This window comes from Paramormyrops kingsleyae, chromosome 1, assembly GCF_048594095.1.
Source record: "Paramormyrops kingsleyae isolate MSU_618 chromosome 1, PKINGS_0.4, whole genome shotgun sequence".
NCBI lineage: Eukaryota > Metazoa > Chordata > Actinopteri > Osteoglossiformes > Mormyridae > Paramormyrops > Paramormyrops kingsleyae.
This window is the reverse complement of record NC_132797.1, coordinates 34,763,490-34,790,108: the sequence shown is the minus strand read 5'-3', so window position 1 is coordinate 34,790,108 and position 26,619 is coordinate 34,763,490. Positions and strand designations below refer to the sequence as shown.

General features: G+C 39.6%; 1 protein-coding gene across 3 annotated transcripts in view; it reads left to right on the top strand.

The window, feature by feature from the left end:
- ola1 (Obg-like ATPase 1) overlaps positions 1–26,619 on the top strand; it is a 51,535-nt gene that overhangs the window by 281 nt on the left and 24,635 nt on the right. The window contains exons 1-4 of one of the 3 annotated variants that reach the window (XM_023805933.1): positions 5,771–5,877; positions 6,505–6,605; positions 10,614–10,757; positions 11,177–11,304. In XM_023805933.1, the coding sequence (XP_023661701.1) occupies positions 6,505–6,605; positions 10,614–10,757; positions 11,177–11,304 (373 nt within the window). In that variant the 5' untranslated portion in view covers positions 5,771–5,877. Of the gene's footprint in view, positions 1–5,770; positions 5,878–6,312; positions 6,421–6,504; positions 6,606–10,613; positions 10,758–11,176; positions 11,305–26,619 lie in introns of those variants that run through there. The other 2 variants (XM_023805934.2, XM_023805932.2) reach the window with 2 other exon arrangements.

Sequence of the window (26,619 nt, the reverse complement as noted above, 5' to 3'; positions counted from 1 at the left end):
TATATCGTAATGGTCACATTTAATTGTCCTACTATTTGTAATTCTCTAGAGGCATTTTTCTACCGTCGTCGCGTTTATTCGAACATATACATTACCATGCATATGCACCTGAGGCATTTAAAAATACAATGATCACAAAGGAATTACCTGTCTTTTAAGAAAGTGTGTTAAATCTCACCGTGTCGGCACTTTTGTTAGTGTCTTTATAGCCAAATTGGACCGATGTCCTCTCATGGTTCGCCAGTCGAAAGGTTAACTTACAGCTTTAGTGCCGGTGTGAAATATTCTGTAGCATCCTATTGAGGTAGTAGCTCGGTCAGACGGAATTTATCACTATACGGGATAATTTGTGAAAGGTGGTACAATATAGAAGACGCATCGGTATCTTCCATGATGACTAAAGGATTTCATACAACAGGTGACTTTTTGTGCTTAGATGTAACTTGGTGTTCCCGTGATGTACGTGTATGTGCTTGCGTTTGTTTAAAGTTGTCATGAAAAAACAGTAGGACTACAAATGGACGACACCACGAGTGATGTTGTTTCGTTAAGTTAGTAATTTATTTGCTTTGCAATATAACACTGGTGTATGGCTATTACGACTGAAGGAATTTTATTATTAGCTGCGTCAATATTGAGTATTACGTAATTAGTAATAGCCTACTAAGACGTAGGCTATTTATTATTTGTTATTATTTTAAATAATTTGACAGTGATCAGAATATATTGAAGTCATTACTATTAACACCAATATATAATCTATAAAAATTCAACTGTAAACTCCATTCTATCAATGATTATCTGTTTTCCACGTGACGTCCCTCTTTTACCCTTCTTTTTTAAAGATCAATGCATTATGCCAATGTGTTGTAAAAGCTGTTAAAACATTAGTTGTAATGGCATAATGTAACAATGGTCCGCTTTGAGGGAATCGTTGTCCCTTTAAAAGTTAAAGCAATTTTCAAGAGAATGGCTTTCACCGAAAGCTGTGCATTACAGTATTCAGAATGGCCAAATAATGCTCTATTATGGATCCTGAATGCTGCCAGTCAGTCTAAGTGTAATTTGTTCAAAGGCGCTGTGCCTTAAATTCCCACCTATGGAGAGGTGAATATAAAACAATTTCTTCAAATCCAAGGCATAGAGCTTAGAAAATTGCTTCATTTCTGCAATCATGGCAATTTGACTTGAGTGCAATTAGCACTATTAAATGTCGATTCTGCATAAACAAATTTGATTGAAATGCAAAAAATGCAGACCTTACGAAACGAAAGGCGCGTGTGTATCTGTTAAGGTAAACGCGTATGTGTATCATCTTGCTTTAGCCATCTAATGTTTCCACTTTTAGTGCAGCAATATGTATATGTAGGTTCATAGGGTGGGCGACTGCATGTTTGTATATTCTAAATCTATTGAAAGTAAATGATTTGTTCGACGGATAAGCTACTAAATCAAATCCGGAATAAACAGCAGTGCACAACCTGACCGATTTCTGTTTAAAATTTCTTGTCGAGGTACTTTAACTTGAAGATAAAAGGAAGCAGATCGTTTGTCCGCAAGACGACAATAAATGTTCTCTGCGAAGGGTTTTAATTACAGACTATTTCCAGCTTAGTCAACACACATCTGGAAGTTCATGTAGGCCTACCCCTTAAAACATTGTCACAGAAAAAGAGCAAAGCTCTGCCCAAAACAGCAGCATACCAAAGAACAACATATACTTGTATGCACTCAAAAAAATAAAAAATAAAACCGGAATGCAATTTTCGGTTGTGTACTGACAATCTAGTGTCCAGTAGTATTTTAGAATATGTTTTTCAAACATGTGTGCTATTGTTTCATATGTTGGACTAATCGAATTACTGTCGCGTGATATCACTGCAGGTTTCGACGTGAAGTCATACTTAAACACGCCAAGTTTGGTCTCGACCTCGTAAACATGATACCTGTATATATATACATACATATACATAAACACATATACAGACATATAATTTTGGGGAAACAATGCCGGTAAATGTAATGTTAAATGCGTGTTTAAATGTAAAACAGAAAGCAGGCGGAGAGTCTCCCAGCACTACACGTGAGCCCTATAAATACTTTACTCTAAATCAGCAAAAGGGGTACAGAGTAATAAAGAAATTAACGTGCTATAGGATGGCTTCCTATCACTTCATTTTCAGGCACAAGCCGACAATTCCATGATGGCAATTAGGAGCCTATTAAAAGGCATTAGATTGATCAATGTACCTTAAACAACTACAATGATTTATTTGCTGACAACAAAACGCTCGGCATCTATTGTATTGAGCCTGAGAGAAGGTGCATCCATCACGACGTTAAGCAACAAAAGATAAATGATTAATCCAAGCGTATTCATTATGATACTACGTACAAAGAACCTCTGCATTCCTCCTTTTCTGTATTATTTCAGTCTCGTTTTAAGCATGTTTAACGAACCACGGTGTAGGATTTAAGGCATATCAAAGTGAAAACCAAAGTTCGTTACTCAACAGACTAATTAGATATTTGCCTCCAGGGGAAAAATAAATTATTTGTAAACAATTAAGACTAATCTGCATGATCTTAAAATGCGTCGTGATAATAAACTGTTAATTTAAAATGCCTGGTTTGATTTAAGTGTTAAACGCGTGTAATTAAATAAGATAGGACAAGTTCGAAATTGGTTCCTAGGTCATGTAACGAACAGATGTTTAAAAAAGCGATGCCAGATGTAGTCGTTATACGCGTCATGCTTGTGTATTACGATAAACACAAGTAGCCTACAAGCACAAGTATATTCTAAAACATGCATAGAAACTGACTGCACTGTACGTCCCTTTTGACTTTGACATGACCTTTTATGAAATAATCAGTCTCTGGGAATATAATTAAAACACGTTACACTGGTATTTTATTTAGATTTCTAGACGATATTATGGCATTAAGTATCTACTATTATTTAAGTATCGTTAGAGATTCATCTGTGTACATGTAATACATTCTGTTTTCCTTAGAAGACTAGGCAAGGCTGAATCATAGAAACGTGTACATTTACATATGCAAATGTATTACGCAGCATGCTTCATCATGGAGCTGTATTTTCTCTTATCATGCCCACTGAACTATATTAATAAAAACAGCTATAACGAACAATGAAAAAAAAAAAAAATATATATATATATATATATATATATATATATATATATATATGACCTATAATATACACGTAATTATAAAATTCAATCGCCACCTGAATTGCTGGTGAATTGTAAACCGACACCGGTGTCCCACAGGAAAGGAAAAAAAACATAACTCAGCTAGAGTTATATAAATACCTGTATTTTAATTGGTTTGTCTTTGCTATATTGTAAAACAGTATACACTATATTTATAGCACATTTTCAAAGACTGGACAAATTTGCATTCATTTAAATAGAATACACAAAATAGGCATACATACATATATACAGGCTACACACACACACATATATACATGCATACATATGTGTGCGTGGTATTTCTTCGTGCAGTACAGTACTGCATTAATGAAAACTGAGGTGAATATTTTTGGAATTATTTAAAAATAAATTGTGTAACAAGTCATGTCATAAACAAATTATAATTGTTATTAGATATACGTCAAACTACCGCTGTACAATTTATTTTTCTGCACGTAGTCCCTTTAACAATTGTATTGAAGTAGGTACAATTTCAGTGTGGAGTAGCCTAAATGTCATGAATCATGTGGACGTTTACAGTGGCGCTTCACAGCTCATTTCTCCGACGCAGGTGAAACAGAGAGGTTATCTGTCCTTTTACAATTAGATTAATTTATCTGCGAGAGTTTGGTTTTCATGCCACTTCGAATAAATGGCATACAGTCAGTCTAAGCATTAAGCCACATATAAATAGCACAATTAGGACTGTTAACGCATGATTAGCTTATTTAGATGCATAGTATATAAAACTTCATATGTATAGAGGCAATAAAAATATAACCATCTATAAATAACAGGGGCGCAGAGTTCAATGACTACATAAAGAGTTTTTCTGAATGCTAATTTTATATTTGACTGCTACTGGTTACTTTGATTTATTTAACTTTTATTAAACCATACTTTTAAGAAAGTTATAGCTAAAACTATTTGATAGCATTATATAATATAATAATATATACATAATATTTGTGTAAATTTACTGTTAGCGGGTGGTTCTAAGATTGGACTAAAAGTACTAAATAAGGTGAGAAATTGTTAAAAAAACAATCCAAGGATCCAAAACTCCTCGGACCCCTAATAAGTCGACTCAGTAATGGACATTATTTTGCAAGATATTTTGATAAATACCGTATAATTCAGTATGTATGAGCCTTTGAAATTGCACAATTGTATGTGCAGTAGAATATGTACTAGAGGGATCTGACAGTTGTTAAAATTACTTTGTTACACTATTTCCTCTTTCAGACGTTAAAATGTATTTCTATGATGCCATTTAGTCATAATTATATGGCTCCATTAAAAACGGCGTAAAAGCGTATACTGTTTACCGTTTTATCTAATTTCTTATACATTTTCCCTTTAAAGACTAAAAAGTCTGTCAGCAGGACACTGTTGGCAAATACATTAAATTTGACAGACGCTTGACGACAGTAGGTACTTGCGTATGAGTGAAAACAGATTACACACCAGATAGGGACATACTGGGTTTGAGATCCGTTATCAGAACATTTAATCTTTTAGTAGAGTATTAATAAATTACTTACACAGAACACTCTACACTCCCTCTCGGTTCAAGATTTTATATAATGTCCACATATACACTTTGTTACGTTATATCTTCTTACCTTGACATGGCATTCACTTTTTTGGGACAAAAGTTAAAAAGCACATCTATTCTAGCACATATATATATATATATATATATATATATATATATATATATATATATATATTCACGAGTAGATATAATTTGTTGATTTAAAATAAAAATACCCCCACTATAAATGTAATATTCATTATAAATGTAATATTCATGTTACTTTTTAGATTAATTTATCCAACGCTTTTATCCAAATCGATTTAGTAAATTGTAAAGGGTGTAAATGGTTACAGTTTACATGTTCCCTGGGATTTGAACCCACTACTGGTTAACGTAATGCTATACTTGTTGAAGTACTTAATTTTATCGTATTTTGTGTATCATCTCTCTGACACGCATAGAATACATTTAATATACATTCGACACTCACGCTTTCAGACTCTCACACAAGAAATCTTACTGCATACATATATTATTCCATTATAAACCTAAAATTAGCTACATCAAAAGCGTTGGGGTAGTTTGCAAAGCCCACAGATTATTTACAACGTAATAAAACTGTTACATACATGTAAATGCGTGTGCATGTGTATGCAGACTTGTCACGAATTGAAAATCTCGCTCCAGCCAACTGACCAAAGTTGGCAACCCTGTACTTGTTACGATGTTGTCAATACAAAAGTAACAAAATAAATTAAAAACTAAAAAAAGAATTTTGTATTGCAAGCCTTTCTTAACGTTTACTGTGAGATATATGAACCTCGTACAAGACGTATTTACCACGAAACTACAAGCATCTGCAAGTTATAACGATACATTGTCATAAACAACAACACCGGCAATCGCAAGGGTCGTCTTTACGTCTTCTAGTTTCTACGCAATGACGCAGACGCTTAGCGCAACACATTTTATCCAATGAAAAGGCGAGGATTGCTGACTCTTCCGGTCTACACGCTAGCGTCCTCCTTTTCTAATTCATCCTGCTTAGGGTTAGCGCGTGTTCCTGTCGACTACTGTCTCGTCTCTTTTCCAGAAGACAGCTAATTAGATTTCAAGGTGAACCCAAAGTGTTTCCATCGCCAAACCCATTGTTTTATAAAATTTGTGCATTCTATCATGTATTCTGCCATAATTTAGCTAGTTAAGAAACCCATGTTTCTGGTAGCTGCAAAGCTAACGTCAGCTACCAGAAATAGTGGAGTCTGGGTTATGTGTTCCACAGGTTTAGATAGCTAGCATGTTAACAACAACTAGTAGTAAGTAATTCATCATATTCATCAGTCACGGTATCCATATATATTCCATATTATTTTGTAGTCTTGTGTATGTTGTAGTCTTATCATAAATACATTTTGGTTTTAATATGGTTCTTATCGGCTGGTTAGCGAAATAGTAACTAAATATAGAAGTCCAGGGAGGCCACGGTCTCATCTTTCTTGTCTAACAGATGCGCGGTCTATTTTAGCTCTGTGTGGCTGCCTACTAGCCAGTGGAGCGATTTGTACTAAGCGGGGATTTTTTTAAAACGCAAGTTCATTGGAAGTGGCTTTCATAGTTGTCAATGTATTGCAGTGGTATGAAAACATAGCTCCTAAAAAGGTTTGTTTGTTAGTTTGAAGCTAGGATGAGCGTAGCAGGATCAGCGTCTGCATCGAAGCACTGAAATCACGTTGTCTCTTTCAGATGCCTCCAAAAAAGACAGGTGATGGACCAAAGCCACCACCACTGATTGGACGGTTTGGGACGTCTTTGAAGATTGGAATTGTTGGATTGCCAAATGTCGGGTATGTTAATAATATGCTATAAATAAAGCTTCCTTTACAATGATAAATCCTAGGTTAAGTCAGATGTCTAAATATATTGAGTGCAGGTTTTGTCAGCTATTAGGTGCTAACATTGCTGATTTTCATGCAGCCAATACAGGAGAGGAGTAATGATTGGGATTATGGCTCATTGTAAATATGTTTGTGTCATGACTGCTTATGTATTCTGTGTCTTAATTGGCATGTTGTGATTTCATTTTGCATGTCACTTGAACTTTATCCTCTCTCCCACCGATATTCACCATTGTACAGCTCACATGAGAATATTTAACCTGCCAAGATGTCATAGATAAAACTGGTCCCATCAAAGAGAAATGCTCAGAATTTTGACTGCATTATAATTGTATACAGTGCAAGTGTCATTTATTCACCGTTTCACTTTTAGCATGCTGATGGAGTATAAAGAGCCAGCATAATTGAAACAAAATGAATATTTTATAATAGGCGTTCATCTTCCAGAATCTGTGATCCCTATTGTGCAAAACATCTTTTCATCAATATTTTTCATCACAATATTCTGTGTCAACTAGATTTTCCCCCAGATGCCAATCAGAGTAGGAGTAGAGTTCACAGCTCCCTGTTGTACCCACTGCCCACATATAATAACTGCCAGCAACCTTTGGTGACTGACTTAATGTTGTCATACACCCAGCCTCTTGGGCGGGGGCGCTGCGTATATTTTCTTATAGGAGTGATGAGTTGCTATATACACTTTTGATTTTAAGGGCATATAGCTTGTGAGTTACACATACCTTCCAGAGCTCAGAAATGTTTTGGTTTATTTAAAAAAAAAAAAAAAACACTTGCAACGTAGTGCCTTTTCTACTCTGTGGCTGGCAAAATCATATTTCATAGTGTTTTCTTATGAGGTATAATCTTTTTACTGTCAGAATTACCTGGCTCAGCTACAGCTCACTAGAAAGCTCAGATACAGTCCTTTTTAATAATGTGCTGAAATCGAACTTTTCCGTAAGTCAAAGCTTCCTCAAGGTCAGAATTTCAGAGTTCATCTCGTGAACTAGGGTTTTTTTTTTCTTTTTACTACTTAGTTTACTATTTTGTTAAAAATGGCTTGAAGTAACACGTCAGTTTTTGTAATGAAATATGTAAGTCTCCTTGTATATAGAACATTTAATCTTACTCTCTTTTTTATCTGGTTCTTTCATAAAAATAGCTTAAAATATACCTAAAGGGTGTGGAGTATTGTATGTAAATATGTTGCTTAACATCTGGGTTCTGTTTTGTCCAATAGGACGTTAGGCCACTTGGATGGTATGCAGACATTAAGTATACTGTATGAATGGTATATTGCATCTGTACTGTACCTGTGCAGCAAAACAAAACAGTGTCTTTTTCTTTGTGTGACACATTACACATTACTGTGCTTTTATCATTAATATAACATAAATACATAAATGTGTAACATGGATGTTTTATCACTGTCAAGTGTTATAGGTATTATAAGTTATATATGTACTGTAAAATGACATGGCTGGAAAAGTAATCGCTCTGTTTACACCAGCTAAACATGGGCCACTCTGTCACCAGGACACTGAGGGCAAATACATTGAATTCGACAGATGCTTGACTACAGTAGGTAGTTGCGTATGAGTGAACATGGGTTACATGCCAGATAGGACATACTGGGTTTGAGATCCATTATCAGAACATTGTTTCTTCTTTTAGTAGAGTATTAATGAATTACTTATATTGAACACTCTTCACTCCCTCTCCGTTCAAGATTTTATATAATACCCACATATAGGTTTGGATCGGCATCAATAGCGATCCGAATATCGGATTGGTGCATCTCTTAGTGGAAGTGTTTTCTGTGAAGTGACAAATCACACTTCTCTGTCTGGCAGTCTGATGGACGAGTGTGGGTTTGGCAGATGCCAGGAGAACTTTACCTGTCTGACTGCATTATGCCAACTGTAAAGTTTGGTGGAGGAGGGATAATGGTATGGGGGTGTTTTTCAGGGGTTGGGCTAGGCCCCTTAGTTCCAGTGAAGGGAACTCTTAATGCTTCAGCATTCCAAGACATTTTGGACAATTCTATGCTTCCAACTTTGTGGGAACAGTTTGAGGAAGGTCTTTTCCTGTTTCAGCATGACTGTGCCCCAGTGCACATAGCAAGGTTCATAAAGACATGTTTGGGTGAGTTTGCTGTGGAGAACTTGACTGGCCGCACAGAGCCCTTCCCTCAACCCCACTGAACACCTTTGGGATGAATTAGAAAGGAGATTGTGAGCCAGGCCTTCACATCCAACATCAGTACCTGACCTCACAAATGCTCTTCTGGACAAATGGGCAAAAATTCCCAGAGACACACTCCAAAAACTTGTGGAAAGCCTTCTCAGAAGAGTGGCCACTATTATAGCTGCAAAGTGGGGGGGGGGGGCACCTCCATATTGATGCCTATGAATTTAGAACGGGATGGATGTCATAAAATGTCCAGTAGGTGTAATGAGCAGGTGTCCCAATACTTTTGTCCATATTGTGTGTGTATTTCATTATAAAGAATTTGACTTGTTACTCCAAGCTTTTCACTGTTTTTTAATAACCTAAAGTTGCAAAACAAATGCTATAGCTGAGCAATGTAGCTGTTATAGTAAAAAAAAAAAAAAGTTAAAGCTCATAGGATAACACTGTACAGGTTTCCCCGCTTTATAAATGTCCATTTTATGCTACTTGACTTTTATGAAAGTCCCACATTGGCACCTGGTTTCACTAGCTAATGGAAGTCTGAAGAAGTTTTTCGTTTCTTACGAAAAAGGAGAAAAGTAAAGATGGCATTTAGCGTTTATCAATGAGCCAGTTATAGATGGACAGTTTTGCGTTGCATAACGACTCTTCAGTCAACCACACGTGGCAAATATAATGGCGGTCCCGTAGGATTGTAATGGAGCTGAATACTTCCTATTGCCCAGCGACGTCGTAGCTGTCTTAATGTCATGGTGCAACACGTTGTTCACTTGTTTGTGGTGATGCTGGTGTAAACACACGTACTGTACTGCCAGTTGTATGAAAGTGTAGCACATGCAATTATGTACAGTATGTAATGCTTGATGATAAACAGCTAGTTAATGGTTTATTGTATTTACTACTACTTATTGGTTAGGCTATGCCATGCAGCCTAGGTGTACAGTAGGCACGCCTTTCTAGGTTTGTGTAAGTATACTCTGATGCTTGCACAATGACAAAAATCACCTAATCATGCATTTCTCAGAATGTGTCCTTACGTTAACCGATGTATGACTGTAAAGATTTTGGTGGCACTACTCTGTATTTAAATTATTTCTAATTTGTAGAGGCCGTATATTTATCATATTCTTGCTTTTACTCTATTTTAGTGTTTTATGTGAGGTTTTATTGCTGTTAGGTATGATTCGGTTTGTTATTTTTTGGGTCTGGGAACACTTAACAATTTCCCTATAAATTAATGGTAATTGCTGCTTCGCTTTATGTCGTTTTGGCTTACAAAAGGTTTCATAAGGAACACATTACTTTCGAATAGCGGGGAAAATCTGTATTGTCATTTTTTTTTGTTGTAGAAAAGTCACTATCTCAAAGTGTTTCTGAGCTCTGAAAGGTATGTGTAATTCACATGCCAAGTTTCTTCAAAATCAAAAATGATAATGCAGAAATTATTGTTTTGGAAATTTGTTGAATTAAAATGGAATAACCCTGTAGTGGAATTGATTATTTTGCTATCTTATTGTTTTTGGATTTCTCTGACCTCATCATTTCCTTGTCCAATTGCTGTGCGTGGTGGAGAATATCATTCTGTCTTCTAATATCCATTTATTTTGATGTAACAACAAGGTCAAATTACTGCTACCTTTTTATATTATCTGGTGGCATATTTGTCCATTAATTTCTCCACATGTAGTGGACACAAAGCCTTTAGTGGCTGTTTCATATATACATGTTCCAGGTGCTAATTCCCACAATGTATTTCGATGACAGGAAGTCAACTTTCTTCAATGTGCTCACGAAGAGCCAGGCTGCGGCAGAAAATTTCCCATTCTGCACCATCGACCCGAACGAGAGCAGGGTGCCCATCCCTGATGAACGCTTTGATTTTCTCTGCCATTTCCACAAGCCTGCCAGGTATGGACATGTCACTTTCTTCTAATAGAACTTACCTTTGAAGGACTGACTTGTTTTTTATGCATTGAAAAATTTGAATACCACTGAATACCAAATGGATACTGCCGGAAAAGTATAGTTTCTCTGGAGAGGAGCTGCATAAATATCTAATGAAATTGGGTAAATGAACATTTACAGAAGTATCCTTGCCTTAATTGTGAAGGTTTGGGTGAATATTTAGTTTTAATAGATGGGTCCAAAGCTTTACAGTGTAACTTTTATTCAAAGTTAAGAATGATATTTTTGGGGATGTTTTCCAGCAGTATTTATTGGATTGAAAGTTCTAGAATATGTCTTTTTTTATATGGCCATATAGCTTATGTGGTCACTTTTGTAATGTATTGCTTACATTCTAATTAAATTGGCTGTATCCTGTGTAGTAAGGTTCCAGCATTCCTGAACGTCGTGGACATCGCTGGATTGGTGAAGGGGGCTCACGCCGGGCAGGGCCTAGGAAATGCTTTCCTGTCGCACATCAGTGCCTGCGACGCCATCTTCCACATGACACGTGAGTCACGGTGCTGCAGGACAGTAAGGGCGCGTATTTACACGGGGAGGTGGGTGCATGAACGTAACAGCAACTATTCAAGGCGCTGAAGGGAAGCCAGCCGCCTTCGCAACATGCCTGTTGATTTTCCCCTCCTGAGATGCAGACCTTTGAGTAAGAGGATCTCATTCAGAGAGGATGTCATTAGAGTGTCAGAGTTACGATACTCATAAACATGAGGTGTAGCAGGGATAACCTGGTGATTCACATGCTGCCTCATACCAGAGATCTTAGCCTGCAAACTACTCTAAAATGCCAACATTTCATAAGAAAAACAATAAAGTCAGACAGATCATTGTAATATTAAAGTTGGCAGTGTAATGACAGTTAGAGATAATACCAAGATTTTTGTACAGCCTTTATTTTCTTTTTTTTCCCCCTCGATTTCTCTTTTGACTGCAAATTAAACTTCAGCAATGTGTCTGGAAAGCAGTTAAATTAGCCTTTTTTTGTTTTTGTTTGCTACACCCACTAATTTCCCATCTCTCCCTTTAGGTACATAAGCAGACTCTCACAAAATACTTATCACATCATCTTACTATGGCAGCATAGAAATTACTTGCAGTTCTCCGTCTGCCACAAGTTCCTTTGTGTCTTAGACATTGTCTTTGTCTGCCACAATTAAAGTGTTACACGCTAGAATAATTTAAATTGCTGGTGCTAAATGGAGATGGGGGTTCTTTCAGAAATAGCTGCATTTGTTTACTGATTGTGTGCGGCTATTGACGTTACCATTTTGTGAAAAGGGCTCCTTGATTGCTGGATCTTTCTGGGCTTTTCCAGGCAAAGACAGATCAGACTTGGTCAGTGTTACAGTATAGTTTTTCCTCTTCAGTGCCCCTTGTCTCTCGGACAGTGGATTGTTGTAGTAATTGTGGCTTTTTGGTTCTGAAATTGTGATCATGTACTGATAGTGTCTGGGTTTTCCTTATATCAAGAGGCTGGCACCCCCCCCCCAGTGATGGATACCTGTTTGAAATATTTCCCAGGTTTTTTCCCCCCAAGATAAATAATAGAAATGCCCAGCTTCTTGCACTTCTTATCACATTAAAATGTTCCAAAACAACAACTTTGCTTCTACAGTGAACTGTAGGTGGTTAGTGTTAGGAGTTTAAACGGTTTATATGTGGGTTTTACCAAGAAGCCATATTTGGTCATTGTTCTGTCTTGTCCACAAATTAGCAGCTTGATGAAGTATATAACTTGTAATTACGGGCAACTACAAATTCATCAAGTAGGAGACTGCATTGTCATTGCCTGTCATTTTGTGTTGTCTCAAGGCACAGAAATGTCCTTACAGGTCATGGCATTAGTTACCATTTCCCATATTGGAAAAGTCACACATTCTAGTTCATTATATGCTGCTTTTTGTCTTGGCTCTTGGTGCTTTTTTATTTTTATTTTCTTGAGTCCACTGCGATTAGGTTGTCTATTACTTAACAGTTAGCTGTTAATTTTCTCTGGTGGTGTTTTTTTAATGAAGGTAGTAGTTTTATGTAGTGTCACGGAGTGCGTGCTACCAGCATTTCGCCTGCTGCCATTATATTGCTTGATTATACGCTACAGAAAGAGAGACTTTTACAGTCTGCCGTGGCGTGTTTGGCTCCATGAGAAATTAGAAACAGGTTCCACAAATCACACGTGTTACGAAAGGGACCAAATCTGTGTGGCAGCTGTATGTCAAATCCATCTTATCTTTCTAAGGTGAAGCTTGTTAGTACATGATCCTACACCTAAATATTAGCTAAATTAAAAGGAACACTGAAGCAAGATTCAGGTATAATTTTCCGAACGATTTTCAATGCAACTGGCTTTGTTTTACTTGACCGGGAATGATCCTTAAGAGTTTTTCTATAGTTCTTCAACTGTGCTGCTTCAATCTCATCATAATCATCCATCATCATCATCATCATCATCATGGTGTCTGTTCTTTATAGGGCTTAAAGGATTAGAGAGAAATCAAGGCGTTTGACCAGCACTCCCTAGTTAATAGATTCAGGAAACTTCAACCTGCTAACAAAGTTATCAGTTAGGAAGTGAACACAGTTGTATTGCTCCCAAACACCTTTGGATGGAGTAGAATAGAATGTTGCTGGTTGTTCTGTCGATCAGTTTTGACATTTTCCTTTCTCCTTCTTCTACTTGGCAGTATTTCTGTAGCCAATTTTTAAAGAATTACCTGTATTATAATGATTTGTCTCCAGTTCTGTTATATTGACTTTCTCCAAAATATGATCCAAGTATAGTCTGTTCTTAGACTACCCACAAGGCTAGGCAGTGACCAAACTGGATTCTCTGCTTTGGAAAATGAAGACTTTATCTCTATGGCTTGGTGAAGTCCTCGTAGGTTTGCTCTTTACTTCTGGCAGGCTTTTACAGCAGTTGGGGGCATCCTTCCCTCTGTCATCACAGAGGGCATAAATTTCAGGGTGGAGGGGGGTCATCGCTGACTGAGGAGAGACTCTCCCACAGATCAATAATGAACAAACTATCCCTGACTCGTTGCACTTGCAGTGTGCTCCTGAGTTCCCAGCCTTTGTGGCTCCATTCCCCACATTCAGATGTGCTACTGAAATGTACACAGTATACAGCCTTGGGCAGGCCTTTTGTCTTTAGCTATGTGGTATCACTAACCCTGCCCTCCTGTCTCAAGCGTGATGTTTTTTTTTTTTTGCTTTTTGCATAATTACTCTTCTCTCTGATGTTTGCATTGTTTTCTCAAGGAAGCAATAGAGAACTGGCTGTAAAGTGAACTTTCCAGGCGTAATGGAAACTGTCAATGGGATTTTTGTGTTATTTGACTTCCGTTGTCTCCTTGTTGGAGAAAAACTGTGCAGAACCAGCACTGGAGCCTGCAAGAAGCTTTATAGCCCCCATAGAGTAGTTTCCGTAGTTTCTGTGTCCATTTCTTCTGTCGCACTCCTGTGATCTTTTTCAATAGGACGTTGGTGAAAGACTGTGGACCACTTTTGAGTTCAGAATGTCTTCTCTCAGGAGCTGGTCAAATATGAAGTCGCCTAAAGCAGTATTATCCTGCATATGCTTATGGTAGATCGGTTTCATTGTAATCAGATGGTCAACAGGGTTACTAACCAACCCTGAAAGTCACATTAAATCCGTGTCTCATTGCACTCAACTCAATGGTTTCCTCTTAATGCTGGAGTGGGTGGATGTCTCACGTCTGTCATGAGCCTTGTTGAAGAAGTGAACCTCTTAAAAGCCCACACCTGTGCATTTGCCTGTGTGGCTCCGCCTTTTCGTCTGGTTTAAAGGATCTGTTTTTAGTGGAGTGGGCGAGAGCAAATTAATGTGACCCTGTGTCAATACGTGACTATGGGACCGGAAAAGAAGTGAGGTGTGATTTACTTACAGGTTACAGGATAATGTACATAGTGTTCATTTTGTCTGTTTTTGCCTGTACCTTTACCATACTGTAGATTTTCTTTAGATTTTCTACAGTCCTACGGTCTTTATTGGATTCTCTGCAGTCACCTATGAAATGAAGCTTATGCACTGAGTGTTGTTGAAGAGCATCTCCCGTTGACTCCTGGAGCTGCTCCAGTCATCACTTATACGTCGGTATTTTTTTTCCCCCTTTACCATTGAAGGGTAAAGCTGCAAAGGACAAAATGTGTGCTGGACAGGCTGTCAGCTGAAGTGGCTGTTACACACGACGCTGCATAGATTCTGCTGTCCCCTATTTCCAGGCTAAAAAAGGTGTTTTTCTGCAGGTCTGTCTCTTTAAGTGGTTATTACAGTACATGACTGCCTGAGTGCATCGCTCGTCTCGCCGCAGAATGAAGCACAACAGGTAGCCAAGCTGCTTGTGGCAGATGCTGGCCTTCAAAAAGGGCAGAATAGAGAGGACAAAGAAGCTTCTTACTGCAGAAGAAACATCCATGTCCTGATTGTAATCTAACTCTGAAACTCACGAGGATTGCTTTAGGTGTGCTAGATGTAAATGTTAAACATAGCCGATTACATTTATAATTGAAGTTTATTATGCATTAGGACTTCTGAATGGAGTCTTGGGTAAGGAGACTGGTGACAAAGCAGTTCTCTGCAGTGCATCCCTTGCTAGATGGATGCTGTGGTAAGGTTTTGGTGCATAAACTCTGTATTACACTTAAATTCCTGTTAATCAGTGGAAACGGTCCTGCAGTCAGATGCATCTTCAAAACAGAGGTTGAGTACATGTGGCTCACGCAAAAACGAGCTTGTAGGGTTGTCTTCCTTACCATGTTGAAGGGTTCTAGTGTGGGCTGCATTTTCCTGGCGTGGTTTCGTTGCACTTAGAAAGGCAGAGTGAAGGTCGGTACATACGCTACCTCTCCCAAGTTTTTCACACCAACGGTTTTCACAGTCATTTCATAAACTGCAGTGTTTTTATTCTTAAGCGTTGGAAATTTGAACGAACAACCATAAATGAAAATATAAGTCAAATAAAACAAGTTTGCTTTATAACATGGAAAGAGTATGTAGCAATGCATGTCTGACATCCTGGTAACTGGTTGTGTGGTGATGGCATAGTCAAATTCTAGGCCGTCCTTTAACATTAAATGCACTAGTTAACTTTCATCCCATGAAACAGAGCAGCATTTAATGTCCCTTGTAGAAAGACTTCCTCATTTTCTCTGCTGTTGTCACTGCTAGAAGAGGTTACTTTCGACGAATCAAATTTTCTTGCTAATAAAGGTACTTGAATGGTGAACATACTGTACATTTATTTCTTAGCGAAGAATATTGAGTGTATTTTTAGTAAATGTTACGTGAGTAACAAATGCAGAAAATGTCATTGTGTGCAAAAACTTTTGACTGGTAGTGTATGAGACTGCCCAGTGTGGTCATATTCATACTATCGTGCGGCGTTCTTTTTTTAGATGGTTTGTGGAGTCCTCCAGGATGACAGTGCTCCCATTCATAGGGCACCAGTGGTCAGAGTGTGGCTTGGTGGGCATGCAAATGCATCAAAGCCCGTGCCACTGCCATCCCAATTTCCAAATCCCATCCCAATCCAACACACATGGGGGGTTCTGGAGCGGAGTCCTAAGTGGTAGTGTCCATCAGATGCAGTTCCTCATGGAGGAATGGTTTTACAACCCTCTGACACTGTTCCCAGTAGTGGTGGGTGATATGGCGATAATTTATCGTGACCGGTTGCAGTTGTATCTGTAACGACACTGCATTTACATTTACTTTGATTTAGCCGATGCTTTATCCAAAGCGACGTACAAGTGAGGCAGATAACACATTACAAACATACGGGTTGCTGAGGAGTGAACCGGGCATAAATGTAGACTGAGCTTCCAAGTACTACAATTCCCACGTACCCTGCCATACACATGATGCAACAGAAAATGGGATTGAAGAGACCAGGCGACCTTCCATTGCTTTAAGGTTCAGTTTTGACTGTGGAAGGGCTCAGCATGGGCGCTCTGACTGACCTGCGGGTACGTTGCCCCATACGCAGCAGGGCTTGATGCCCTATGTGTCGTGAGACTCCCTTGATCGTCGTCAAAATTATCTGCCATTTGTACCACAATAGCCTTTCTGTTGGTTTGTACCACATGGGATAGCCTTTGTTTACAGCCCACATTGACGAGTCCCGTCTGCTCAACACCCTGTCCTTGATTCTTGATATTTCCCTGCTTGGCCCACTCTCAGTAGGATCTTACCCTGGCTGACCGTGAGACAATCCTTTCCATGTTGGAAATGTTCCAGTTGTAGAGCAATGATAATAATAACAACAATAACAATAATGATAGATTTTATTTATATAATGCTTTTGAAGATCTCAGAGAAGCTTTTATAGAATAAACAGATATGAAAGCCACGTTGAATCCATTTAATAATAATTTGCCCCTTGTCGAAGTAACTCATCTCTATCTCTGGCTATTTCTTTGGCATTCTACATGTCGACCATGAATACCCAATGTTAGCTTTCTGTGTAATATTTTTTACTAGATATTTCAGGCAGATTTACTATTCGAATTTCTCCAGTCATTATTTGAATAATATTTGGTTAACCCTGCCCCCACGACACACGCAGAGGAACTTATATGGAGTATAGATCAAAATATTTAATTCTTTCCACACAAAATGAGAACATACGGCATTTAAAAGTAGCTTGAATAAATTAAATTGAAATTGAAATTAAACTAGTGACAGCTCAAGTGCAGGAGCATGCAGTAATGTTTAATAGCCTTTTTCTTGGGCAGTTACAGCAAATGACGATTTATTTTTAACACAATTCTAATAATACTTTTCTGGTTTATTGGATACTCCATTAATTTATTTCCATAGAAAATGATATCACTCATTGCTGCAAAATGATAACATATCATTAAAAGTAACCTTGAAACTAGGATGGAATGATATTGGAAAAATGTACATTGTGATGTTTGAAATATTTACAATAAATATTCTGATACTTATAAAACAAAAAATACCCAAAATAAGTTCTATTTGGCTATAGTTTATCTGCCAATAATGCCTGACAAACTGCATACACAATGGCCTTTTTCTAGATAAGTAAGTAATTCTTCTAGGATTGGCCACCTCTGGTATATACCTTTAGTGTATGTGTTACAGTCCTGTTATGTTACAGAAACTGTCTGTCATAGTGCAAAAGACAAATAGAATACAAAACTTAAACATATAAAAACCATAAATAATATAAATGACATTTTCAAGCATGGACATGGAATACAAGGAGCCACCCAATTGGGGCATGAGTCTGTAAATTGTCACATATAGTAAGACTCAGTAATGGTCAGTAAATATATGTATAATTTCAGACCTTCAAATCACAGCAAGGACTCAGGTAAAAACACGTTAACGTTCACAGTTCCAGGCGATCCAGCCTGTACTTCTAGAAATTGTACAAGTTGGTGAGTGTGGGTGAGTAGAGATTAGATGGGCGGAGCCAGTATTGGGGCTGTCTGGGGAGCACAATGCTGTCGTTTGTGACAGCACCAATTTTAATTAATAACTAATATGTACATATGTATTATTATGTGCGCCCTTTGCTAGTGTTTGATCATGTTTTTTGTTCATTTTTGTTTACTTCATTCTCATTACAGGGACTCGAAAGAGTCCCGTATGGTTATTTTTCGTCGCTACCTCCCCATGTCAGGAGTGGGTAATTTGCGCGCCTGCTGCCTTCCTTGGATGTGGGAGCCGTTTCTCAGGCTCCTTCTCTGGAATCGAACCCTGTGTCCCCGTTACCTGTGGTCACCATGGTAGGCACTTATAGTACCATCGAAAGTTTATAGGGTAGGCATTTCAATACATGTATTAATTAGTTTCTTTGTGCGTACTGGACCAAAAGTGATGTAGTATAAACATCTGAGAGCTGTGAACAATTTTCTTTTGTGAACATATTGTATGTATTAATTGAAATTTAAAAATTACCCAAAATAAACTCCTCAAATAGAACTTATCTACCAATAGCCTGTCAGATAAGTTGGTGATGTTGCCACGAGCTGTGCCCACAGACACAGAGTGCCAACAAATCTCTTACTTTTGTTCAGTATTATTTCTGTGGAATCTAAAATATTACCATACAACGGAAGGCAAATATTTTTTGGTGGCCAATATTTTCTAGCTGTTGTTCTCTGTACTGATTTTTGTGAAATTTCTCACAAAGCCGCCACACGGCCTATGAGTGCTTCCATCTGCAAGGACGAGAATGATTGCAATTGGCTCAGAGAGTCATGCAGAGACCTTGCAAAAGCAGCAGCGGTTAACTTAATCCTTTTTTTTAACATGCACTTAATAATCCTGGAATCATCAAGTTTAATTTCCTGTGACGGAGTTAAATGTTATAGATTAGCTATTTGTCTCTATCCAGCTAAATATCCCGATTCTTCCAATGATTGTGTTTGCATAACATGCAACGGTGACATTAACATCACACTCGGTGCAGACCTAGTACTGAGGGTGGTGCACTGGGGAGTGCTTTCGCGGCACAAGGCTGCTTTGTGCGTTTGGAGTTTGTGTGTTCTCCGTGTGTGTGGGTTTCAGCTGGATCCTCTGATTTCCTCCCACAATACGCAACTTTAGTGAACTGGATAGCCTAAATTGAGTGTGTGTGTGTGTGTGTGTGTGTGTGTGCGTGTGTGTGTGTGTGTGCGCGCGCGCATGCACCCTGCGATGGGCTGGTGGCCTCTGCAGGGCTTCTTCCTGCCTTGCGCCAGTTGCTATAAGTATTAAATAAGCCATAACACGATTAATCGTCAAATTAATAGGTAGATTACTTGATTATTAATGAAATAATAAATTGCAGCCCTAAAGCTTGTGTCACGCATGGTTTTCTTATGTTATACTACAAGCTGCTTTGGAGATTGTTTGTTCCTGCATGCAGATGGTATGTGTTTTAATGTTTGTTACAATTGTTATAAGCTCTTTGTCAGCATTCTCTGATCTGTTGTAGGGGATGTAATCATACTGAAGTACAGCTTGGGTCTGCTATGGTATTGTGTTCCCAGCTAATGAGCGTTTTGGTTTGTCGCATGTAAGAGTCCGTGTTGGCATCCACTCAGTGCGGGTGATTAGACTAAAATGTCTGCCTGAACTGCCTGGATATTGCTGTGTCTTCATCTCCAGACGACACCCTGGGTGACTGAGGGCTGAAATATTTTGAATTCTAATCGGCCCCCGGATGAATTGCCTGAAATAGATTGTAGAATTTGCCGGCTTTTTGCTACCCCATCTGCTGTGAAAAGAAGCTCCGAGAGCAGCCAGACTTGATGATCATAGAATTACTGGATGGTGATTCTAAACCCTTTAAAGACAAGTTGCTATGGAGATCCTGTACTGAACAGCACTGTGATTCACCTTTGAAAGGCTGAAGGGGCTCAAAGACGAACAAATCATTGTTCAGGTGGCCGCTGGTTAGGAAATTGGCAGTGGCTGTGCAATCAACACTCTTGCAGTAGTTAAAGATCTAAAAAGGGTTGTTCTCTGGATGATGTGGGACAACAGTGATGTGCATAAATGTCTTCCTTTCAATCAAGCCACCACCACCCATGAAACACTTGGCTGGAAAAAAAAAATGAGAAGGGAATGATTGCCTTTGCTCTTTTCTGAAGCTAATGAGATCTGAAACCGGTATGTGCAAATCTGTACATTTACAATACGACCGAAATAAACCTTTTCCTGGATTGTTGACACCGTGGAAGAATGGCGGTGGCTTTGGTTAAATTAAAAAAAATGTTACTTCAACATTTGTTGTGCATAAGTAAGGTTAACTTGTCACTGATTTCCTAAATGTTAGAATCCTTTTCTAAGAAATGAAAACCATGCACTGTCTCACAGCTTTATTATGTTTTGTTCAATTGTTTAGTAATTTTTAACAATAGTTATTCATTTTTGTAGGTTGTGTAACACCAGAAACATTTGTCGCTGATAACACAGGCCTGAGTGAAATCACAGGACTGCATTTTTCGTTTTTATTTGTTTGGATGCCAGTGTGTAACACTTTACTTACAAACTGGTGCACTTCTTTGAATACCTGGAAATTGCAGTTGCAGGCTTCCGTGGATCACCCCCAAGCTAGCTGAGCTTCCGTGGATCACCCCCAAGCTAGCTGAGTTTCCGTGGATCACCCCAAGCTAGCTGAGTTTCCGTGGATCACCCCCAAGCTAGCTGAGCTTCCGTGGATCACCCCCAAGCTAGCTGAGCTTCCGTGGATCACCCCAAGCTAGCTGAGGAGCATACATTTTCTCGCTATGCTCCTTCCCTGCATTTACATGTGAAAACTTGCACAGGAAGTTAACAAGCTTGGAGGACTGTAATTTGTTTCAATCATGTCATTTGATCGCATGCCTGCCTGGTGATAGAACCAGTGTTGGCTGTGCCAGGATTAGCGAGATTGACATTGATCTGGAATGTCCCTCTTCCGTTTCTGCCGTCTCTTAGCTGGCATCATCCCAATACCGTAAAGCTGTTGTTAATCTTGTTACTGGCAAACTAACTCCTCACAGTTGTATGATTAAGTATGCAGAAGCAGGATTGTAATTAAAAAAAGTGGGAATGAGTGAGGGACCTACTCCATGGTACAGGTGCTTGTTTTGTGTATTGTTCTTCTTAATATAGAGTTTCTGTAACAGAGCCTGGTGTTGTTGGTAAGTTATTCTGATTTGCAGAACTATGAAGTTGGGTGATTTTATTGGACACTGCAATATACAGAAAGATATTTCACATATAAAAAACATCTATAATCTTAAATCTGGTACACTCATGGGATTTTTGTATCCTAATATTTTGTGCTGCGTATGATTGTCTTATGTAATTTGAAGATAATAATGGCAAGAACTAGGGATGCACCGAAATGAAAATTCTGGGCCGAAAACGAAACCGAAATTTTTGGATGCACTTGGCCGAAAACCGATACCGAAACCGAAAATGGCTTCATTAAAAAACATGTTTAAAATATTTTCTTTTTGTTTGTATTAAAAAAACTACAAATTAATTAAGCAATCAAACTTTTATTGATAATAAATAACAGTAATAAGGCTGTTTAACAATAACAAAACTAAATAAAATTTCTTTCTGTAACAAAATTGTGCAAAAAAAATGCTAGCTGCTTTTTTACTTCAATTTTAAATTACTGTACCAAACAACAGTGCACAAACAGAAGAAAAATAAATAAATCCAACCTCTTACTGTAAACAACATAACTATACACACTAAATTGGTCTGCTTTTAATTTAAGCAAAAGAAGCAGGTTTATCTTTATGAACAAAAGTTTTTCAGTTTTCTGGCTGAAGACACAGTTCCTCTTCTCATGAAGAACATACTGCACTGAATAAAATCACTCAGTCTGTGCTAGCTTTTAGTGCCTTTACGAATTGTGCAAAATATTACCTGCATTAAACGTTTTACTTCAATTTTAAATTACTGTGCAAAACAACATTGCAATAACAGAATAAATAAATCAAACCTTTAACTGTAAACAACATCAAATTAGGCTGCTTTTATTTTAGCAAAAGTGGCAGATTTCTCTTTATGAACAAAAGTTGTTCAGCTTTCTGGCTGGAGAGACGATTTCTGTTCTCATCAAGAACATGAGATGCTGCACTGAATAATCTCTCACTGTCTGTGCTGGTGCTTGGGGCAGATAAGTACTTGCGCGCAGTCCATGCAAGCAAAGGAAAGCGATCTTTTTTCGGGAGGATGGGAGAGGCGTGGCGACAATTTCGGCTTTTATTTTCGGCGCTTTCTTACGTTTCGGCCGAAACCGATAATGCTATTTCGGCCGAAAATTTTCGGCGGCCGAAATTTCGGTGCATCCCTAGCAAGAACAGATGCAACTAGCAGTTAAGAAACAGTATAATACTTTCATGCAGTCAAAGCTGGCTTTTGATTTCTTTAAATGGAATTGTTTGGAATGGGATTGGCAGGCCACTTCCCTTGTGGGTTGTGGTTAATGCTCTGTTTTTGTGGGTTGTATTTTTCATCCAAGCACCAACCTGTGCCTGATAGAACAAATGAGTCCTCAGTTTGTAAAAGTGATTTCTGGGTGGGGCCCGCATGCATCCAGTCATGCTTTGGTGTACAGGTTGGGTTCTGTGGGGCCCGCATGCATCCAGTCATGCTTTGGTGTACAGGTTGGGTTTTGTGGGGCCCGCATGCATCCGGTCTTGCATTGGTGTACAGGTTGGGTTCTGTGGGGCCCGCACGCATCCGGTCACGCTTTGGTATACAGGTTGGGTTCTGTGGGGCCCGCATGCATGTGGTCATGCTTTGGTGTACAGGTTGGGTTCTGTGGGGCCCGCATGCATCCGGTCATGCATTGGTGTACAGGTTGGGTTCTGTGGGGCCCGCATGCATCCGGTCTTGCATTGGTGTACAGGTTGGGTTCTGTGGGGCCCGCATGCATCCGGTCTTGCATTGGTGTACAGGTTGGGTTCTGTGGGGCCCGCACGCATCCGGTCACGCTTTGGTGTACAGGTTGGGTTCTGTGGGGCCCGCATGCATGCGGTAATGCATTGGTGTACAGGTTGAGTTCTGTGGGGCCCGCATGCATCCGGTCATGCATTGGTGTACAGGTTGAGTTCTGTGGGGCCCGCATGCATCCGGTCATGCTTTGGTGTACAGGTCGTGTTCTGTCATTAGCCGATTAACAGAGCGCTCTTGCTGCAGCGGGGTTTGTTGTCTCTTGCCATTTGACCAAACCTGTCACGGTCACCATGACGCCCCATGGAACCCGAAGGACAAAGACTGAGCTTTCAGATATAGGCTGAAGGCTCACAGGCTTCAGAAGGGGGCTGGGAACCATCTCTGTAGTAGCTTGACAGCTACAGAAATAGATCTTAAAAGTTCTTGGGTCCTTGTATTGAATGTTTAAAGAACAAGCAGTTATAGTCTGGGTTGTAATAGTTAGGCTTGAATATATTGAAACGTTTTACCCTTTTTCTTTTTTTCCACATTGTGATGGGAATCCTGCCAAGGGCACAGAGCTGATCTCCCAGGCTGCTCTCTGGTCAGTTTGCCGCCCTCAGGCTTAAGCTGCCTGTGTCATTTAAGGCCTTTGTTCCTCTTTTAAAGGCACACCTGCTAATGCTCCTTTCAAAACATACACTGATGGGAATTAAGTTGTAAAATTAAGCTGTAAACTGCCGATAGACTTCAGGAACCAGCCCCCCTCCCCAGATTTTTTTCTCTCTTCTTTTTTTCTTTTACAGTCTTACTTGTGGCTTTGTGTGGCGCCATAGTCCTATAAGAGCTGTCTTCACAGAAGCCTGCCCAGACCCAGTCGTTAAGAGCCTAATTGTGCAGATCCCCCCTTTTCCTCTGCTCTGTCTTCTTTTGCTCCTTAGAGCAACTCTGCCATTAGGGCTGAATGGGGCCGGTGTGAAGTACGGGGTTAAACTGGGTGAAATTAAAGCAAATTACGGCGAAATGTGGAAACCCAGAAAGCAGACGGTGCCGGTGGTTCCTCGATGTGGCTGCTGATCAGCTGCTTGGGCTCAGGGTGGCATGCGGGGCCGGAGGGGAGGAGGCCTGACCGGCAGGCAGTGAAAGAGCAAGTAAATGAATGAGTAAGCCTGCAAATGGCCAAACGGCCTCCCCCACCTGGGAAATGGACCCCCGCAATGCTGGGATCCATGGTTCGGGCTGACCGTCGAGGCAGCCTGACAGTAATATTCACTCCTCATATTCAGTTGCAGCTGGAAACCACATTATGCGTGTTGTCATACATGTTGCGTCATCCCAGCTTTCTGTTTTTGGCCAGGAGGATGCTTTATATCGCCTCATAGCTAATCATTTTATGCATCCCTTGTGAAATGTGCATTGTTTTATGCACAATTTCTACAAAGCCAACTGTTAAGCGCATTTTCCCATCAAATCAAACCAAACTCTTTAGAATTAATAGGTGAAAATAAAGAGACTTGACATAAATATTCTTTCCGTTGTGCTCTCCTCCCCTTGAAGTCTTCATTTTACATGTTAATGGTCATTCAGGAAACAGCCCTTTAATAATTCCCATGCCCCCCCCCCCCACCCCTGAGTAGTTCAAACATGAGCGTTGCACACAATAGCAAATTTTCATCCCAATCAGTGTAGAACCCGGAGCCTGCAAATTGTAGCAGCAAAACAATAATTCCACTGATTAGCCCCTTTCTGTGTCTTGTAAGTGAACTGTTTATACTGTGGAGTACCTCTGGAAGGGGAGAGGAACCCAAACAGGCTGATTAGGCAAAGAGTAATTGGATAACTTCATTTCACCCAGAGGAAGGATTGTTTGATGACAGCTCACACCGAAGTGTATGCCCTCTGTTGAGTTAAATAAATAATTCCCAAAGACTGAAATACATGTTTTTTAAAGTGTACATGGGTTTTACATTTTCTGATGGTAAAACAACATTTATAAGTTTTACATTCCATAAAAATTTTTATTGAACAGATCTTTTTGTTGTATCTTGATCTTGCTCTGTCTCTGGTCTGGAAATGTGCTTGAAAAGAGGGGACTTACTTTAAATCTCTGGCACTTCCTCAATTGCTTAAAATTTTAATGATGATAATTAAAAAGGTAATCCACCCCCGAAGCAGAAGGTCTTTGTCTCTGGGAGGATATATCCATGCTGAATTGTGTCCCATCCCCCTCCTGTGATCTCTGGAGGAGGGTTGGTTTGTGATCCCTGCTACTGAGGTGGCGGGGGGGGGTTACAGGCGCGAGCTGGGCACGTGAGTAGGATCAGACATGGACAATGGGAGGGTTTGGTCAGGCCTTTCCTGGTTGGGGTCATTTCTGCCCATGTGATTGACGTACTCAGCATCTCCCTGGGATCACTGCACTAAAATCAGGGGTGGGTTGGGGGGGGGGGGGGGGGTATTGTCAAAACATGTTGAATCCCCAAAAAATTGTACTACTTAATGCAATGTTTCTCAACCCAGTCTTGAGGGACCCCCAGCCTGTCCACCTTTCTAAGAACATAAGAACTATACAAACGAGAGGAGGCCATTCGGCCCATCGAGCTCACTTGAGGAGAACTTAACTAATAGCTCAGTGTTGTTAAAATCTTATCTAGCTCTGATTTAAAGGAACCCAAGGATTCAGCTTGCACTACGTTATCTGGAACACTATTCCATACTCTGACTACACGCTGTGTAAAGAAGTGCTTCCTTAAATCCAGTTTGAAATGTTCTCCCGCTAATTTCCACCTACCTTTCTGCTCCCTCCCAGCCCCCAAAGTGTACTATCTGGGGGTCTCCGAGGACCAGATTGAGAAATACTGGCTTGGAGACTAAAGATGATGATCACAAACCTTCAGCTACATGATTAAGCCTGCCCCCCCACCCCATTTAGTTAGTTTTGTACCTGTCTGCAGTGTTCTGCAGTGTGCTGCAGTGTGCTTCTGCTGTTTATGAATCATTACGTGTGTGGCACGGTGACGAGCGGCACACATACCATGCTCCAGTGCTCCTGGGCTTTGCCCACCAGCTGAGGTCTGCTGAAGTGTCTAACTGGACATCAAGCCCTAGGTAATGTCACTGCGCCCTGCAGATCAGAGCAGGCTGCAGTGTGGCCACCTCAGTATGTACCTTAACGACACTCATTTATGGAGAAACTTTGCTGAAAATAGGGGAAAAAAAGTCAACTCAATCAGTCACTGAAGTCTTTCCCAGATTGGGCAAACGAGGTGGTGTTTAACTGTGACAAATTAAAATAAAAGTTAATTTAGTTCCCTTTACCCTTACTGTCTGAGAGAGCGGGAGTTGTCACTAAAATAGAAGTCCCTAAATTATATGCATCGTATTTCTGTTGGC